Source organism: Gymnogyps californianus, chromosome 5 (assembly GCF_018139145.2).
Source record: "Gymnogyps californianus isolate 813 chromosome 5, ASM1813914v2, whole genome shotgun sequence".
NCBI classification, from domain to species: Eukaryota; Metazoa; Chordata; class Aves; order Accipitriformes; family Cathartidae; genus Gymnogyps; species Gymnogyps californianus.
The window spans coordinates 6,708,836-6,729,080 of NC_059475.1; the positions used below are offsets into that span (position 1 = coordinate 6,708,836).

The 20,245-nt window shown below is 42.4% G+C and overlaps 1 protein-coding gene across 1 annotated transcript in view; it reads left to right on the forward strand.

Moving 5' to 3' along the window:
* The window catches only part of BBOX1 (gamma-butyrobetaine hydroxylase 1), a 38,910-nt gene that overhangs the window by 17,193 nt on the left and 1,472 nt on the right, over nucleotides 1–20,245 (forward strand). The window contains exons 3-6 of the mRNA XM_050897549.1: nucleotides 7,486–7,684; nucleotides 16,360–16,465; nucleotides 18,849–19,045; nucleotides 19,712–19,878. Of these exons, the coding sequence (XP_050753506.1) occupies nucleotides 7,486–7,684; nucleotides 16,360–16,465; nucleotides 18,849–19,045; nucleotides 19,712–19,878 (669 nt within the window). The remainder of the gene's footprint in view (nucleotides 1–7,485; nucleotides 7,685–16,359; nucleotides 16,466–18,848; nucleotides 19,046–19,711; nucleotides 19,879–20,245) is intronic.

Here is a 20,245-nt window from a genome sequence, read left to right on the forward strand (position 1 = left end):
ACCTCAAGTAACCCCAGGGGCTAATTGGTTGACCTCAGGTGACCCCAGCATGGTCCCCAAGGCATGAGTTTGACCTCAAGTAACCCCGGGGGCTAATTGGTTGACCTCAGGTGACCCCAGCGTGGTCCCCCAGAGAGGGAGTTTGACCTCAAGTAACCCCGGGGGCTAATTGGTTGACCTCAGGTGACCCCAGCGTGGTCCCAAGGCATAAGTTTGACCTCAAGTAACCCCAGGGGCTAATTGGTTGACCTCAGGTGACCCCAGCATGGTCCCCAAGGCATGAGTTTGACCTCAAGTAACCCCAGGGGCTAATTGGTTGACCTCAGGTGACCCCAGCATGGTCCCCAAGGCATGAGTTTGACCTCAAGTAACCCCAGGGGCTGATTGGTTGACCTCAGGTGACCCCAGCGTAGTCCCCAGAGAGGGAGTTTGACCTCAAGTAACCCCGGGGGCCAATTCGTTGACCTCAGGTGACCCCAGCGTGGTCCTAAGGCATGAGTTTGACCTCAAGTAACCCCAGGGGCTAATTGGTTGACCTCAGGTGACCCCAGCATGGCCCCCAGAGAGGGAGTTTGACCTCAAGTAACCCCGGGGGCTAATTGGTTGACCTCAGGTGACCCCAGCATGGTCCCCAAGGCATGAGTTTGACCTCAAGTAACCCCAGGGGCTAATTGGTTGACCTCAGGTGACCCCAGCATGGTCCCCAAGGCATGAGTTTGACCTCAAGTAACCCCAGGGGCTAATTGGTTGACCTCAGGTGACCCCAGCATGGTCCCCAAGGCATGAGTTTGACCTCAAGTAACCCCAGGGGCTGATTGGTTGACCTCAGGTGACCCCAGCATGGCCCCCAGAGAGGGAGTTTGACCTCAAGTAACCCCAGGGGCTAATTGGTTGACCTCAGGTGACCCCAGCATGGCCCCCAGAGAGGGAGTTTGACCTCAAGTAACCCCGGGGGCTAATTGGTTGACCTCAGGTGACCCCAGCATGGTCCCAAGGCATGAGTTTGACCTCCAGTAACCCCGGGGGCTAATTGGTTGACCTCAGGTGACCCCAGCATGGTCCCCAAGGCATGTGTTTGACCTCAAGTAACCCCAGGGGCTGATTGGTTGACCTCAGGTGACCCCAGCATGGTCCCAAGGCATGCATTTGACCTCAAGTAACCCCAGGGGCTAATTGGTTGACCTCAGGTGACCCCAGCATGGTCCCAAGGCATAAGTTTGACCTCAAGTAACCCCGGGGGCTAATTGGTTGACCTCAGGTGACCCCAGTGTGGTCCCAAGGCATGAGTTTGACCTCAAGTAACCCCGGGGGCTAATTGGTTGACCTCAGGTGACCCCAGCATGGTCCCCAAGGCATGAGTTTGACCTCAAGTAACCCCGGGGGCTAATTGGTTGACCTCAGGTGACCCCAGCGTGGTCCCCCAGAGACGGAGTTTGACCTCAAGTAACCCCGGGGGCTAATTGGTTGACCTCAGGTGACCCCAGCGTGGTCCCAAGGCATAAGTTTGACCTCAAGTAACCCCAGGGGCTAATTGGTTGACCTCAGGTGACCCCAGCATGGTCCCAAGGCATGAGTTTGACCTCAAGTAACCCCGGGGGCTAATTGGTTGACCTCAGGTGACCCCAGCATGGTCCCCAAGGCATGAGTTTGACCTCAAGTAACCCCGGGGGCTAATTGGTTGACCTCAGGTGACCCCAGCGTGGTCCCCCAGAGAGGGAGTTTGACCTCAAGTAACCCCGGGGGCTAATTGGTTGACCTCAGGTGACCCCAGCGTGGTCCCAAGGCATAAGTTTGACCTCAAGTAACCCCAGGGGCTAATTGGTTGACCTCAGGTGACCCCAGCATGGTCCCCAAGGCATGAGTTTGACCTCAAGTAACCCCAGGGGCTAATTGGTTGACCTCAGGTGACCCCAGCATGGTCCCCAAGGCATGAGTTTGACCTCAAGTAACCCCAGGGGCTGATTGGTTGACCTCAGGTGACCCCAGCGTAGTCCCCAGAGAGGGAGTTTGACCTCAAGTAACCCCGGGGGCTAATTGGTTGACCTCAGGTGACCCCAGCGTGGTCCCAAGGCATAAGTTTGACCTCAAGTAACCCCAGGGGCTAATTGGTTGACCTCAGGTGACCCCAGCATGGTCCCCAAGGCATGAGTTTGACCTCAAGTAACCCCAGGGGCTGATTGGTTGACCTCAGGTGACCCCAGCGTAGTCCCCAGAGAGGGAGTTTGACCTCAAGTAACCCCGGGGGCTAATTGGTTGACCTCAGGTGACCCCAGCATGGTCCCCAAGGCATGAGTTTGACCTCAAGTAACCCCGGGGGCTAATTGGTTGACCTCAGGTGACCCCAGCGTGGTCCCCCAGAGACGGAGTTTGACCTCAAGTAACCCCGGGGGCTAATTGGTTGACCTCAGGTGACCCCAGCGTGGTCCCAAGGCATAAGTTTGACCTCAAGTAACCCCAGGGGCTAATTGGTTGACCTCAGGTGACCCCAGCATGGTCCCCAAGGCATGAGTTTGACCTCAAGTAACCCCAGGGGCTAATTGGTTGACCTCAGGTGACCCCAGCATGGTCCCCAAGGCATGAGTTTGACCTCGAGTAACCCCGGGGGCTAATTGGTTGACCTCAGGTGACCCCAGCATGGTCCCCAGAGAGGGAGTTTGACCTCAAGTAACCCCGGGGGCTAATTGGTTGACCTCAGGTGACCCCAGCGTGGTCCCAAGGCATAAGTTTGACCTCAAGTAACCCCAGGGGCTAATTGGTTGACCTCAGGTGACCCCAGCGTAGTCCCCAGAGAGGGAGTTTGACCTCAAGTAACCCCGGGGGCTAATTGGTTGACCTCAGGTGACCCCAGCATGGTCCCAAGGCATAAGTTTGACCTCAAGTAACCCCGGGGGCTAATTGGTTGCCCTCAGGTGACCCCAGCATGGTCCCCAGAGCTTGAACCTGAGCTTGGTTACCTGTAAGGACTTCGTCTTTTCTTCTATGTATCATATCAAGGACCCCATGTATTAATTCGGTCTGTCGGGTCTTCAATAGTCCAGCTGACGTGTCTCCGCATGCCTGTAGTGTAGCTCCCACACTCACCCTAGGATGCCTGGTGGGTTGGTTTCCTGTCTCCACCATTAGTTGTTCGTGAAGAGCTCACTGGGCCCACCCCTCTGAGAGGCCATCACCTTGCCCACCCCATCAGACTGGGTTACACCCACGACCTGCTTGCACCAGTGCCTCTCAGCTTGTCTACACCGGAGCTCTGCTCTCCTGCCCACCCCGTAGCACCTCGGGCATTCAGTTTTATTTGGGGAATATGAGGCTGCTGCTGCATTTGGAGCAGAAAGATAAAAGATCTCAAGCTCTGTCTTCTGTCTGGTACAACTGAATCTCTGTGTATCTGAATGTCTGTCCATACATACCTTTACATATAGCAGTTGCAGATTTGGTGATATGTTTAAAAAGACATCAACACAGTTTGAACCTTCAAAACAATGCTCTGCTGGATTGACATTCATTAACAGTACACATGGCCAAGGCTGAGTGCTTAATCACCATCAACACACAGGTAACCAGTTAGTCCTTAACAATTAGCCATGAGTATAAAAGAGCAGAGAGCTGGTCTGCTGGGGTTAGTGGCTGTGCCTTGGAGCTGGTGCTGTGGGTTGTATGGCTTTCAATGTGAGGGGGGAAGAGTACTTTTTGGTGAAGGAAGCCAGACCTGAAGTAGGATACCATCTTTTTTTCTTTGTTTTTTTTCTCATTATTTATTGGTGTTTTATTCTTCTTCTTCCTTTGAAAGGATGGGGGACAGCATACCTCCTCTTGACTGAGTTGTTTTATTCTTGCAACCAGGACTTGCTTTGTGGGGTTTTTTTCCCAGCATGTTTCCTGTTGTCCTGTGAGGTTACTTTGGCTTCACCAATTATCTTCTCTACCTACCGTGCAGGTGGTTTTTTTTCTCTCTTTCACACTTTACTTCGACTTGTTTCCTATATTTCACACGTGCAGTTGTCTTCCTCTTTGTGCTTACTTATTCTGTGTATGTTTTTTCTTAGCTATTTCATAAAATGCCAATTGCTGATTTTGCTATTAGAACTTATACCGTGCTATGAAATGCTTACACACAGTCACTGGTTACATTATCTTAGTGTGCCTATGTCTGTGTTTAAGGCAAGCCTTATATCTTACTTAACTACTTTCTACTTTTTGTGTGCAACAGGCCATCACTTTGGCTACCTTGCTCTGCAGTGGGTGGCTGTTCAGTCACAGTGGTGAACATCCCTGTTGGAGTCCTCTTGAAGGACTATGTGTTTACTTGAGGGAAAATGTTGAGAAAATATCATCCTGGGGAGGTTGCCAAGACTTACTCTAGACTTGTATGCCCTCAGACATGAGTAATCGGATAGGCTGTCCCCCAGCAGGTCCCCAAGACTTACTTCAGTTATGTATGTCCTCAGACATGAATAATTGGACAAGCTTTCCCCATTAGCTGCCATCTGCTGTTGTGGACCACAAGAAGTGGAGAGCAGCTGTTGTCTTTTCCTGAGCTCTCTCTGAAAGGAGGGCTCCAGCAGCACCGTCGACCTGAAGGCCAGACCTCAAACGCTTCTGCAAGTGCCACAGGAGCTGGTGAGGCCTGGGCGGGGAGAACAGGTTGCCTGCACTTCTCTCCTGGCTACACTTCTGAACTCCTAAGGGGAGTCTTGGGACTTGGCTCACCCTTGGGTGAGCGTGGGCGCGTTCCCTTACCATTTGCCATGAGCCATCCCAAGTCCTGAAAATGAAGAGCAGTGAGAGACAAGTTCTAAGTTCTTCATCTCTGTGTGTCTGTATCTCACCTGGAGAAAGGTGAATGTTGTCTGAAATTGGGAGAAACAAAGTGGAAGACATGGGACTTCCGTCCTGGGACAGAAAGGAGGCAGGAAAGGAGAAGCTATTTTTACGTGCATGTGAAGGGACTACCTAGCTCTGTAAACATTTGGGCCATTCCTGTGGCTCATACTGGAACTGAGAGTGCCTCCAACACAGGCTAAGACAACCCACTCTTCATTAGACCCGCTGATAGGAATTCCTTCTTACCTTTGTATTCAAGAACTTATGAGAGAGAAAATCCTAGTCTTGACATCTCTACTCGAGCCAAGGTCTCAAAATCTAAGGTTGCTTCATGGAGAAGGAAGAAAATGCACAGGAAAGAGGACAAAAAATAAACCAAGAAGAAGAAAATTAAAAGCAAGAAATAATAAATAACTGCACAGCCCGGAATCTGATTAGGGGCAGACGGAATCCAGGTGCACTCACGCCTTAATGCCCACACACAGGGTTTTTAGCAAAGCAGAGCAAAAATACTTGCTGGGAAGATAGGGCTAGCTAGCCTCAGCTGAGTTTCTGAGTTCCTTTCCCTCTGCCTGGTGGGAGCCATCCTCTTCACATCTAGTGCAGCAGTTCAGAGGATGCTGGTTTTGGTTGCCAGCATGCACCCAGGTGACCTGCAGTGACACACCGGGAGTTACAGGCAGCGTGTGCTCCTGGAGACCAGAGGGGACAACCAAGGGCTTTGCCCTAAGACCTTGGCTACAGTAGTTGAAGTTGTGGCTAAATCATCACCTTGCCTTCAACAGTGACCAGATACCAAGATCAATGCTAGAGGAGCTGTGTATTCTCCTCTGGGGAAGCCTAATCAGGTGAGGGACGTATCCTGGCACTTAAAGTAGGCAGAGTGAGACTTACGCTGCGAGCAGTCACTGTGCCTTCCCACGGCGTGCCTGCGGGCTTAGTGTCCATCTGCCTGGGTAGACACGTAACAGGCCTTTCCTTTTCCAGCTGCAGCCTCCAGCACTGTAATCCACATCAAAATTTTAAGCGTGTACAGTTTTGTTGAATGCAGAATACTGTAGGCATAATTTTTAGAACTTGCTCATGTTGGAAGATGAGATTTGGATTGTGTAGCCCGTCATAAAATGAAAAATCTGCCTAGATCTCATGATCATATCTAATTATTGCTTTATTTTGTCACTGTATATTTATGCTTGTCTCTTCTGTAGAGTATCTTTACAAATGGATATAAGGCCATGTTGTCTGACACCAGAGTACATTCTTCCTCAGAAAATAATACAGTTAAGAGAAAATAATTGGGTTTGGGTTTTTTTTTCTAGTTATGATTCAGTATTTTAGTTTTATTTCCTCTCTCTGTATTAGGTGACTTATCTATTTGGGAACTCTCCAACTCAACCAGAAGGTGATTGCTTTAGGATAGGTTATGAGATTTTAAAAAAGCATTATTAAATGAAAGCCAATAACCATTACCGAACTGTGATACTAGAAAAGAGTCATAAGAATTGGTCACACGTTAAAAATCCATGTATATAGAAACAGGTATGGATATACCATTAGAGAAAGATACATATTTAGCAGTATTTGGGCAGCTCTAAGTACATAAAAGAATGAGACTAAGCAGCACTTAATTTTAAAGCTGCGTAGATTTTCACTACTTCTATAGTTTTGGATGATGTGCCATGCAGCTGCCGCTGGTTTGAGGGGACAAAAAGAAAGAAGAGGGGCACAGCAAAAGGTCTGAAGGAAAACCAGGCTCAAAAGCCCTTCCCATTCTGCCTGCAAGTCTATACCTGCCTCTAAAAAAATGGCTGTGGGTTTCCACCTTTTATATCACAAGGTCTATTCAGCAAGCAAATGTCTGATTAAGGTATAGCGGTTCTAACACTCTTCTATTGTCATATGCTCTTATAATCAATTTTGTTTGAGAATGGGCATGACATAACTTCTTGCTCATCACTCAATCTTTCCATCATTTTCTTTACCTTCTGGCAGTGCTTGGATTTGTTAACATCTTGGGCTCTCCTCTGCATCTTCCTGAAATAAGATAAATGCTCACAAAAAAATCTGCAGAGGAAAAGACAAGGAATGACACCATCCTGCAGAATTTAACGTAACTGGATATGATTTCATGAAGACAAATCTACAAAAGAAAATTGATTGGTCACTTACGCAACTGATGTAGTTACTCTGCTTCTAAGCTGTTATATTGATGTGTGTCTTCTCCTGTTCCTTCATCAGGAATATAATTGTTTAATTATTATATATCCATGCAATATACCTCAGAGAGATCTCAGAGTGCTCCATGGTATTTTACCCTAGACAAGAAACTTTCAAAGCAGTCTTAGTTTCAAATTTTCACTCTTGTGGTTCACCAGTACAGACAGAAAAACGAACATGCACATTTCGACGTGCTGTTAACAAAAAATATCCCTTTCAAATGGTCTTTCATTCAACTTCTGAGTTAAAATTTCTTTACTGCAATATTTTGCTGAATTTCATCACAAAGATTGCTTGTTATCCATGCAAACTCAGGGACCCAGTTTCAGGTGGTTCACTGCATGATTGAGGCCGTATGCATAGAAATCCCATAACTTCATACTTCGATGTCCTGAGCTTTGATGCTAAAACAGCTAAGTGCTTGTTTCTCTATTTCTTCCCTTTCAGAATGCCAGTACTGGGGCTCAGACCTGCAACTTCCCAAAATACCTTTTGAAGAAATCATGTACAACGATGAAAGTGCGTACAAGTGGTTGTGCACCCTAAAGAAAGTAGGAATCGTGCTACTAACAGGAGCTGCTACTAGGCAGGGAGAGTTGGTTAAGCTTGGCCACAGGATTGGGTTCCTGCGTCTCACTTTTTATGGGTGAGTTTGGTTTTTAATATCCTTGCTTTGCCGGCTATGTAGTCACCTCTAATGTATTTCACTTCAGCTTGCTGGACCTCTTTTTCTGGATTAACTTATTAAAACAAGGTGAAATTTTTTCTTCTCTGCATGTTAGAAAATGTGGTGTCAATGAATATTCTGTATGAGAGGATTGCTTTGCTATCACAGGCAGGGTATGTAAAGAGCAGCAGCTATAACATTAACTGCTGAGAGAAGGAAAAATGCCTGAAAACAGATTACATCAAATAAAAGATAACCACAAGATAGCTGTACTTATCTATACCATGGAACAAAATCAAAAATCCCTAATCCAGTCCCCTTCTGAATAGAGGAATTTATCTGTACTGAAACTTCTTAGCCTGATTTTGAGTCATGGGAATAGGTAAGACTTAGATGACATCATTGTGTGTCACATCACCGAGAAGATGGGCAGAGTACCCATTTTTCTGCTTTCAACTGCGTCAACTCTGGAAAGCCACAACCAGTCCCGGCAAGCATTTTTTTAAGACTGCTTTTTTGCAAAAGTAAGAGCTCAGCCTGCAGGAGTGCAGGCAGGAACTTGTAAATCATCCTTTTGGTGCCAAGAGGTGGTAACTGAACCTCTACCTCCTCAAGCACCTACTAGGCGAGTAAACAAACGATGATGGTAGCTCACGTCTTGCTGAGCTGCATCAGTGACCTCCATCTAGCTATGTAAAGGAGCAGCGTTATTAGCTAACCTATTGCTCTGTCCCTCACCCCCAGCTGTTGGTATAATTTTTTTACAATGTATATAAAAAAAACCCCTATTACTTGGATGTGTGCTTATTCTTACAAAATAATAATTGACAAAAATAGATAGTAACATTTAAGCATAATTGTGATTTCTTGGTGCCTGAATAGCCACCAAAACTAGAACGTTCAGGGTTTCCCATGTGAAAAGGTCCCTTCTCCCCCATAATAGAATAAAAGATAATAAAAATTATGGCAAGAGTTCTCCTTCACTTGGATTTACCTCTAGTTCAGAGAATAAGCAAACAAACCATGTGGGCAATAACCAGTGTCTCCTCCTTTGTCTGAAAAAAGAAGCTAAAATAAATAGAAGTGGGGAAAAAATTTCAACCTTGGCCAGAAAGACCACATTCCCTCAAGACTGCAAGTCAGAAGGAAAGATTTCTCTGTCCCTTAACACTCCTGTGTGAAGGCACATATGAGCCCTGCTGGAATATGCAATGCAGGTGAGGTTGGTAGAAGCGGCACTGTGATACCAGGCAAAATACATTAACTCAGAACGTTAATTGTGAGGTGAAGGGGAGGTCTCTTCTTCAATTTATGATGCTTATTAAGACTTATTGTTACATCTTCATTTTGCACGTATCATTCCATCATCAGCTATGGAAAAAGATGTCATTGATGCTGCTGGCTTTTAGATTTAGTGAACAATTTCTAAGAGGCAGAGAAATAGCTATTGTGATATACTAGCAACTTCTAGCAGTGTATAAATTGGGTCAGAAGCAATCTCCATCCTTCATTTTTGTTTCATTTATGTTGAAAGTCAACTTGTTTGTACGGAATATTTCCACACACTTCAACTCGGGAAAGCTGGCTCAAGAAATCTTCTAGAAATGGGCAGAAACGGAATTGAACTCATAGCACGTAGAACAGCCTGTGAGAATGGCATTTTAAAGTCTTTTTTTTCTATTGTCTTCAAAAAAGAGGGGATGGAGAGAGTAACTGCTTTAAAATACCATTAATATTACGAAGCTTTTTTGTCCGTTCCAGCAGCCATGATAAATATTTGTAAAGCTTTAAAGGGAGTAATGCATAAATGTACTAGGGTAGTTAAGATAATGTACTTTCATTAAGGTGTGGTTTCCTCTTTCTGCTTACTGTGCCAGAAGGAAAAGTGGTTTTCAAAGTTAACTGGGATTCAGTCAGGTTAATCCTACTGAAATAAATGGGAGCAGAACCCTCTGCTCAACTCGGAAACCTCATCCAGTGCTGCAAAACATTTTCTACCATTAAAGCATTCCTAACGTCAAGCACTTCTATGTTCAGCAGTCTACTATGGTCTCAATTTAAAACTTGCATCATTATGAAAATACTACTGCTTTCTATTTCTGTTTTGATGTGATCCTAATAGCAGATACGAGGAGATTCTTACAGGTATCCAATCCTGATCATATCCGAGGGTGTTTCACAGCTTTCCTCGGTATCTGAAGGATGAAACATTCGTTCTGTTTGTATCCAGACAGCTAGCTGCACAAGCATTTTGAGTTAGGAACAAATATAGCAAGCCCCAGAGAACTATAAAAAATGTTAGTTCTTTGTTAAAGCATACCACTAAAAGAAAATATATCTCTCCAAAATACCTTGGGGGAGAGGGAAAAAAAAACCCCAACCCAAAAAACCTAAACAACAACAAAAAAACCCCATAAACCCCTTCAACATATACCAATGATTTGTGCTTGGGTTAGAAGAGAACCTTTGGTTTCTTTCCTAAGTGTCCTGGTTTTGGCTGGGATAGAGTTAATTTTCTTCTTAGTAGCTGGTACAGTGCTGTGTTTTGGATTTAGTGTGAGAATGATGTTGATAACACTCTGATGTTTTAGTTGTTGCTAAGTAGCGCTTATCTTAAGCCAAGGACTTTTCAGTCTCCCATGCTCTGCCAGCAAGCAGGTGTGCAAGAAGCTGGGAGGGAGCAGAGCCGGGGCAGCTGACCCACAGTAGCCAAAGGGGTATTCCATACCATGGAACGTCATGCCCAGTATATAAACAGGGGGAGTTGGCCGGGAGGGTGGATCGTGGTTCTGGCATCAGTCAGTGGGTGGTGAGCAATTGCATTGTGCATCACTTGGCTTTTCTTGGGTTTTATGTCTCTTTTTTTTTTTTGTTATATTCCTTTTCATTATTATTATTATTATTATATTTTTATTATTGTTAGTATTATATGTTATTTTACTTTAGTTATTAAACTGCTTTTATCTCAACCCACGAGTTTTACTTCCCCCCTCCCCCCCCCGCTCCCCACCCCACTGGGAGGGGGGAGGGGGAAGCGGCTGCGTGGGGCTGAGTTGCTGGCTGGGGTTAAACCACAACACTAAGTTTCAGGGATGAGGAACTGGATCTAGAAGTTCCTAGATCCTAAAACTGGAAATGATCTTTAAATCTTCTAGACTAATGTTCTTGACATGGCAGCCCACTGTGTTTCACCTATTGTCCATCTGCTGAGCCCTGTAATGTGTTTTTCACTAAGGCATTCAAAAGGTTTTGATTTTTAACTCAGCGGCATTGTAAGATAAAAAAATCTACCATTCTGCCTGGTACTCTGCCTCAGCTCTTAATCATCCTTGCTGTTTAACATTACTGCCAACTGTCTGTCTGAAATTGTCTGCAACATCCAGCTTGTGATAACTCTGCTATGTTTAAGAGAGACTGAAAAGTCCCTTACTGTATAAATGTGCATCAACTGTTAGGATGTACTTTCCTTGTCTAAGTTCAGCTAACAAGAGATTCAGACTGCCCTAGGGAGACTTACCAGTTTATCAGTTGTATCATCAGAAAGTTTTTTTTCCAATTGAAAAAAATTAGTCTTGCCCCTCACTGACGCTTCCCTAATACAATTATAAATAGCAATGATTATTAAATGCTTTACCTTGTTTAAAGTCAGCTTGAATTAATGTTTACTCTCTTTAAAGATGGTTTCAATAAAATTAATTTGTCTGGATGAGTTCTGAGTCTTTTAGATAGATATAAAAGTGTTTTAATACACCCTACAAAGAACCTCCTGCCCATTAATGTTCCATACAAGATCAAGGTTGAAATGTGACCTTGGTCCACACCATTTGAGCAAGTAATGGTTAGAGCTCCTTTAACTGCTTAAATCAGCTTTACTATTGATGTTGATTAAACCTTATTTTTATGTTTCCTTAAGTATTAGCATTCCCAATAAAGGAATGATTAAAGGCTGTAAGTCTCCTTGCTTTTCCAAAACCTGTTTGCTAATTCATGTATTTATTAGGCTGCAGAAAGATGGTTTCAACGTTATGGAAATTTTCCAATTGACTATGAATTCTGCATTTAAAAGAAAATATAGTCAGAATGTTTAGTTTAGTTGAGTTTTGGGTTTGGGTTTTTTTGCTTTTTAAGCACAGCTGTAGTATTTGAAAATCTTGAAGTCTGGTTTACGTCATCCCAATTGAGCCACCATGGTTAGATTTACTCTAGGTCATTTGACAGTTGGTAATTATGTTTCTGTGTATGATTAGGTTGCTTTTGCAATATTAAATGAGAATCTGAAGAGCATAAGGTCAAAAAGACCCTGACATCCAAAGACCAGTTTTGCAGACTAGTCTGGATTTTCAGTAACAACAACCAGCTCTGCCACAGGGTGAAGTCAACAAGCTACATACAGACCGATGTCCAGCTCTGAAAAAGAGCGTATGCTCCAGTGCTAAAGGAAAGGCACAGTTATAAAAGGGGTAGGGGGTGTGTGATACAATGTGCATATTAGCAGAGCCAAGACTTTTGAGGGGAGAACCAAAACGCAAACTTGCCAACTTTCAAGGAGAGAAAGTAACTGTGCACACAAAGGCAGCCTGCTCTGGAGCTCAGAGCCAGACTCAATGAGCTGATTGGGGGCGAGTGTGCTATTCCTTACGTCTTGGCTTTCATTTCTCCCGTTCAGAGATCAGACACTGTTTAGCTGTCTCCAAGATGCACTGTAAGGATGCCTTTGTTAAGGCTATAGAGTAAAAGCATACCTATTCAAACATAATTCTCACAGTAATACAAAGGTAAGCGGCCAGAACTATACAGCACAATTATCCTGCCAAGGAGGTGTACAAGATGAGCTTGTTACCTAAATAGATGAACCCTGACCCAAAGCTTACTTGAGTCATTAGAAGGATACTGCCTGCCCCTGCCATTGAGTTCTTCTGGCTTTGGATGCAGTCTATGGGAAATATTTTACAAAAGCAAGTATCTGTTTGCGTGTGTATGGTTTGCAGGCAAAACTGACACGCTGCTTCTGAGCATTGACTTCTCAATGCATTGTGAGGAGTTGTTGGTTTATCTTTTGTCTCTGTGTAAGAGGCGTTTCCTTAATCACCAAGGCTGTATATAGAAAGTCGGGTTGCAAAATATGGCACCTCTTCAAAAGAGTTGTTCTCCATTCTGCTGCACAGCTATCAACCAAGTCTCCTTCCTCCCTGGGCACATACACACGTGTAGAGGCACACATGTCGCAGCCTGACATCTTCAGCAACATTTAGCTGCTCTGATCACCATACTGGTGACGTTAATGATTACTGCTTTGATTTTTTTTTTTTTTTTTTTAAATGATTCTGTAGATGATGTTTTTTCCTTAGGAGTTCTGCTTGGGAAACAAAAAAAAAAAAAAAAAGAGGGAGGAAATCCTAACATACTGGAAAATACAAGCAGGATCACGCATAAACTTTGTATTGTTACGTGTAGTGGTTTAAGAAATTATCCATAAAGTATTTTGAAAAAATTAAGTCGCAAAACTAGTTTCGAATGTTTTGATACAGATGCGTATGAAGTGGTAACATGCTAAACATATTAGAAAATAGTTAGAGAACTGTATTCAAACAGCTTAATAACCCAGAGTTTGTTAAATGTGTAATTCATCACATGAAGTCCTGAAAAACACTTTAATGCTTTTGGCTTATTTTTGGATATTTGAGGGGGTGAGTGTTTTATAAGGAACAAATTTCTTATTTTTTTACCATGTATAGATGGAATCCAGCCTAAAAATATTATGGAGAAGAAAAGACTTCTTTACCTACAGTATCTTTTCTCCTAATTTAATCTGTTTCATTTTCAGCTATAGTTACTGCAGTGCCTGGTCTTGTTGCTCTTACTTATTTCTTGCAGTAGCAGAAACTCCATTGAGTTTTCAGTCTTAACGATAGACTTAGAACAGCATTTTACAGTCCATCTCTTCACCTCTGAAACAGAAGTTCATTTCTTACTGGCGTCCAATTCTGAGGTGGCTTTTACAACCATAATAAAATAATAACTTTGGGTAATTCCCTTGCTATTTCACTAACAGCCAAAGACAAGGCCTACCAAATATTATAAATAAAAGGATAAATTTGGAATTGGCAAGCTTGCCAAATAAAACATTACCTCAACAGGGCCATGAATTTTAAACTGAAATGTAACAGCAATGAATATAACCCTGACACATGGAAAAACAAAAGCCTTTTTTTCTTGTCTAGATGTCTGTTTGGTACATGCTACCTAAAATGTCATTACTGTAGAAAGCGGAAACATGCTCTGTGTCAGCCATATAACAACATCAAGGGGTTCCACCCTTTTAAATTAACCTTTTTCTTTACATTACAGAGGCACGACTCCATTAACAAGGTCTCCAGTCACACCACAATTCATTCCTCCAACTTCTCATGCCCTAGACCTTGTGCTCCTCCCCTGTTCTGAAGCCTTGTCCAGGGCTTGGGGTGGCATGAAGGGCTTCCTTCGGGGCCCCAGCACTCCCACTGAACTCGCCAAACCATCTGCACCTCCCAGAGGGCTTCAAGCTGCAAGAGAAGCATATGGGTCCCAAATCTCTTATAAATAAGACTTAGATTTTTAATAAAGTGCAAGACCAGATGATTCAAGTGTGGCTTCAGTTCCTAGTGCAGCGGTCTTGCAAGACTGAGGATGTAACCGACAGGCTAGTTTTCTGCTCAGGGAGCCCACATTGCCACTTAATGCAAAAAAATTGCTACACCTGCCTGGTGCCAAATTTCCTCCTCTGTCAAACAGCCTGAGCAATTGATGTTGAAATCTGATCCTAATTACTAAACCATAAACCATTCCACCCCGCTTTGCTCCCCCTAAGGGCCAAGAGTCCTCTGACATTACCCGTATTTTTTTCCTTTCCTTCCCGTGCATTCTTCCCATGACTGAGTTGATACTTCAGTTGAGACTTTGACAAAGTAAGGTTGATTTTTTCACATTCAGCGCTGAGCTCCCTATTCGCATCGCTGACTTCAAGTCAGTAACTTGAGCTTTGACCGAAGCTCCTTGAGTGGAAGGAAATCTCCCGGGGATCAGCTCCCCTTGCAAAGCATAACAGCACGAAAGCACTGACCACTTTTGCAAAACCTTACAATGATTTTATAAAAGTACTACCATTCCAGCAATTGCATACGTTGCATATAAATGAGACAATTAAAATGTGTTAAATTGTTTTAGAACCATCAAGTGACGCTGGAGCCTTTTAACTTAAAGATACAGTGAACCTAGCTACCTTCAACACTAATGACAAGGACAATATAACGGGCTACTTTTTGGCTGTACAATTGGGAACTACAGAAGCGTGGTTGAAATTATCGTACTTGAGTACTGAAGTCACATACTGATGAATATGTGCTGTACCAAATAATAAAAATTATTTCTCCCAGGCAGTTAAACACATTTGCAAATATTCAAGGGGGTTTTCCCCCTGACAATTTCAGAAATTTAGTTTTAGCATTTTGCATAGTTTCTATACTAAATACCACTCCTAGAACAAAAGTGTTTGTATACTCTGTATAAATCATTTTGGTCTGCATGTTCTTTAGTCTATTTTCTTTTTAAACTATTATTAAGAAGTAATGCCAGACACACACCATCTGAAATGTAATATATTTGGTCTATAGTATTTCACAAGGGAAAATGAGTTTCATATTTTCTTTTAAATCACTTATGCTCCTGTGATTACATGGACTGCGTATGGTGACTTATACTTTTCCAGACAAATGTCTGGATCTATAACATGCATCTGCTGAGGATTGTCTTCAATCATGTGAACTCTGTACAAACAAAACGTGTGGTTCTTGGTCTTGAATTCTCCTGCATGATGTGTCACTCAAAACAGATTTTGATTGTGCTGCAACATGATGTATTCATTCATGTCTTTGTCATATAACTAAGACTTTTTTTTTCCCCCTGCAATTGTCAGTAAATTTTGTTACTGAATTTTGTCAAATTTTGAGACAGAAACTACGTAACAAAATAAATGGGGGTAGTTCTCAGAAAGAGCATCAGAGAAAGGGAAGAAGTTACAAAGTCTTTCATCAAGGTATTTTCCTTTAGCGGCAAGTCCTCAAGTTACAGGAAAGATTCCCCTGCAAAGGATATTCTATATTTTCTAAGATCATAAAGCTTTAAAAATAATTTTTGGGGAAAGTTACATAGCCTTTAACAATTTCATATTTCATTGATAATGTGCTCCACCTGGCAGGGAAAAATGGAAGTTTGATAAAAAGAAGTGGGCCAGCTTCCACTCTCTTATTTCTGAAGCCTCAGTAATAAGATTATGATTTATCCTAGCAGATACCTCTTGGTTAGCGTCTTCAGCTGATCTTTGCATTCAGCAAAGTACCGCCACTGGAAAGCCATCATTCTTCTAGATACTACACTGGGGCCAGATGGCCCTTGGCACACTTACGTTTCCAGCTTGAATCTAGGACTGCTGAAATAAGCCGCCTTTGCTGGGGTGGGGGGACGCTGCTAAATCATTATTTCCTTATAATTTTACAATATTTTCATGTTCAAAGATGGAATGACTCTTTTGTCCTGTGATTTCACAGTTTCAGCGTGTACTGTCTGGCATGCTGGCTGGCTGTTTTAACGTGTTTTCTCTTTTCCCTTTCATTATAAAGACCAACTTGGCAAGTGCAAGACAAAGCAGATGCTAACAATGTAGCTTATACAACCGGGAAACTATGTTTTCACACCGATTACCCTGTTCTGCAGCATCCACCTGGGGTAAGGTGAAGCTACTCACTTTTTCACAACGCAAAAGGGGAAAGGGAAATGTTCCTATCGCGTGAAATATGGTTAGCGTTCAGTGACTCTGAATTTTGTCTTAAACAAACGATGTAAAAATAACAATATATTAATCTGCATATAACAATCTATATACACACAGGTATGCAATATATACATTATGATGTCAGTTCTGCATAACAAGCCCATTATGTATCCCATAATTTTTAAATGAAATTCACAAAGTATTGAGAATATTACCATATGAGAAAACATTAGGGTCCTGTATGTGCTTTTGATACTGTTTTCATTATATTCAAAAACTTAGGTGTCTAAATGCTATAGTCAAGTTGTGACATTTTAGGACTCATCTGTTCACCTCAGGCAGGGAACGTATTAGAATAAATATGATTAAGATCTTATATTCTGTTTTCTGTGAATTGATTGAAGTTAGACACTTAATTTGCCCTTTCATAATAGACAAAAAAAGGGGCATTCTGTAAAGCTGGACAACAACCACAGAAAATATGTTTTCACCTAGTCCCTGTCATATCAAAGTCTAATCCACATAATTCACCAGGGAACTGGAAAGTAGTAGGAACAGGTACAAAGGAACAAAGATAACCCTGGAAAAGTTTGCATCTCTAAAACTTCCCCTTCTAATGTTGTGGAGTACTTTGTATCAGTTGTTTCTATAATTAAACAAAAAGCCAATGTGATTTATCCACAAGTAAGTACCAAAGACTTCACACTAACATCACCTTTTAAAATCATTTAGATACTGTTCATTAATGTGGAGTAAGAATGGAACAGGGCTTCATTAATAGCGAGCAGATGTGAATTATCTCACTGTCTTGTCTGTGCCAAAGCTCACACTCTGCAATGAAACATTAGAAAAAGAGCGTAACCTTTTTCATTCAAACATGCTTGTAAGAAATAAAAGTATTAAAGTACATTGAATTGTTTTTGAACATTGTCCTGAATGTGCAGTTTTCTTTATTTATCTAGTTATTACACAATATTTGAATTCTTAAGACGTATTTATTACAAATATTTGAAGAAATGTTTTTAAATGGATGATGATTAGTTTCAGAACTGTCCCATAAAAATAGTTCTAGGATTTCCTAGGTTTTGGTCTGGCAACTATTTTTCCAGGAGGTACCCTGATTTAAAAAACAAAAAAAAAACCAAAACAAAAACAACTGATGATTAGATCTAGCAGACACATTAGCTCTCTAGAATGTAAAGCTAAATTCTCATTTGAACTAAATTCTCCCTTTGAACTTTTTGAGAGTCATTTACCATGAAGTACATTACTGCAGCCCTCTTTAGCAGTGCCAAGCTGTGCTTACCCTACACAAGGCTGGCTGTGGCCACAAAAGAAAAGAGCTTGTTGCCTTGTGCTCCCTTCAATGGGAGCCCCGAGTCCTCCCCACAGCTTGTTGGCCAAAAGGAGCATGGCAGGAGGGCGGGAAGCTGCTTCATCAAATAAACAAACTAGCTTATGTCCTTTCCAAAGAAGTCCCCCTTCTGCACTGTTGGTTATTTCAGTTTCCCCCTTCATCACCATCACCAAGGTCTGCGGGTCCAGCTAGTGAGGAGATTCTGGGACAAACCCTGTTCTCTGCTCCTCTTTCTCCTCCTGGGTTTTTTCGTTGGTCTTTTTCTCCTAGTGGTCTCAGAAATAATTCACCATCATGGAAGGGAAAGGTGAACGCTGTTATCATTGGTATGGTAGGTGTATTTTGTGTCGTTTGGCTGAGATGAACAGTTACACTTTGTGTGATGCTGGACTCTCTAATGCTACGGGGAGTTTTAGTGCCTGTGTCAGTAGCTCAGATTTACACTGGTGCAACCAAGAGCCCAGTTTAGGCTTTCTGCTCTGTATTACGCCTTGGCAATTTCACTGTGAAGTGAAATGAAACTGTCTTAATCCTACTTTATCATAGAGACACTGGGCCTGTTGCCTTCTATGACAGCCACCTTTTCTCCTCTGTGAGCAGATAATTCACAGCAAGTTTTGTTCTGCAAGAGAAAGCTAATCCTCCTTGTTGAGATAAGACTGCAATGCATTTAAAATTATATGACTGCTGCAAAGAGGGACTCAAAGGAAAGAAGCGAGACCAGAGCTTTGCAGTTGACTCGCAGGTTGCAAGCATTAGAAGATATCCCGAATGGGATGGATTTATGAACATGCTACTTTAATTTTCTGCCTTTGTGATAGTGGTGGCAGAGTGCTGTGAAGCTGCAGTAATGGGAACTCAATCTTTTGCTGGGGGAAAAAAAAAACCACCCAGAACCACAGATATGAGAGAAGTGATACTAATGAACTGTTAAATATGCAAGCTAATTCTTTTTGTAATGAGATGTTAACTCATTCCAGGTTCAGTTTCTCCATTGTATAAAGCAAACAGCTGCAGGAGGTGAAAGTGAAGTTGTAGATGGATTTCACGTATCCAACAAGCTGAAGAAACAAAATCCTCAGGCGTATCAAATCCTGTCTTCTACTGCTGTAGACTATACAGATGTTGGGGTGGACTACTGTGATTTTGCTGTGCAATGTAAACAAAGGATTATAGAGTGAGTAGTTTCAACAACATCGAAAAATAAAATCCCTGTTGTATGGTGGATTACATGTTGGCAGGAGAAGGTCTGCTCCTGCCACCTTGTGGGGAAACACTGGTTTAACTTGGTCTGTCGTTATTTTGGGGGGTTGGGGGGGGTTGGTTCTTTTTGGTTTTTGCCAGTGTATGACTTGTTCTGTGCTTTCTGCCACCACAGCATGGTTTTCCTCATTTGGTTTTGCCACACACTACCAAGAAGTGGTGGTAATTAGAGCAACTCCTGGGTACAGACACAGCAGCTGGGTCTGTTACTAAATTTCAGCCGATATACATCTGTATCGTGCCAAAGAGACGTCATAATTTGAAGCATTTAGATTAAGAACTATATACTATAAAAAGATCAAATGCAAATGTTCATAATCTCTTCTGAATATAGGAGTTTATGATTCTATAATTACAGAGTATAGAGTATAGATTTTTGAGCAAATTGTCTACACTTTCTCCTGATTATTGCTTTTCCTAGTTAGTCTTAATTATCAAAATCCAACCCAATAACAATCTGAATTTCACTATAGAAACATACTGAAATTCCAGCAGGAGAGTTCAGTTGTTGTTTAACCATCTTAAAATGTTTCAGTAACAACATAATACATTCCTTTTCCTTTCCTTCTCTGTTTCATAGCGTGGATTCCAGAGGCCAAGTAGTTCGCATCAATTATAATAATGCAACAAGAGACACAGTGTTTGACATACCAGCTGAAAAAGTGAGACCGTTTTATGCAGCTCTAAAGGAATTTGATGATTTATTAAACAGCGCAGAACACAAGTTTACTTACAAGCTGAAACAAGGTCAGCAAGTTGCTTCTCCTCGCAATGATTTTTCACGTGTTTTTCCTAACAGCCAAAACACTTGAGCATTGTTAGCACTGGTACTGAGAGGAAATTTCAGTCCGTCTATCACCTATGTTATTTCATACTGCATCCGTACATTCATCTCATAGATTTCTTTTGCCATTGTTACACTATAAAGAGAAAAGGCAGAGGGGGAATAGAGTCTATTGATTAGTCCAATGTATCTTCATACTACATCAAAAACCCATACCATATAGGAAATTGTAACTTGTCACATCAATAGCACCACAGATGGGAAATCTCATGTGTAAGACTGCTGCGCCATCCCAGTTCACTGTCTGTTCATTAAATGACACAAAATCAC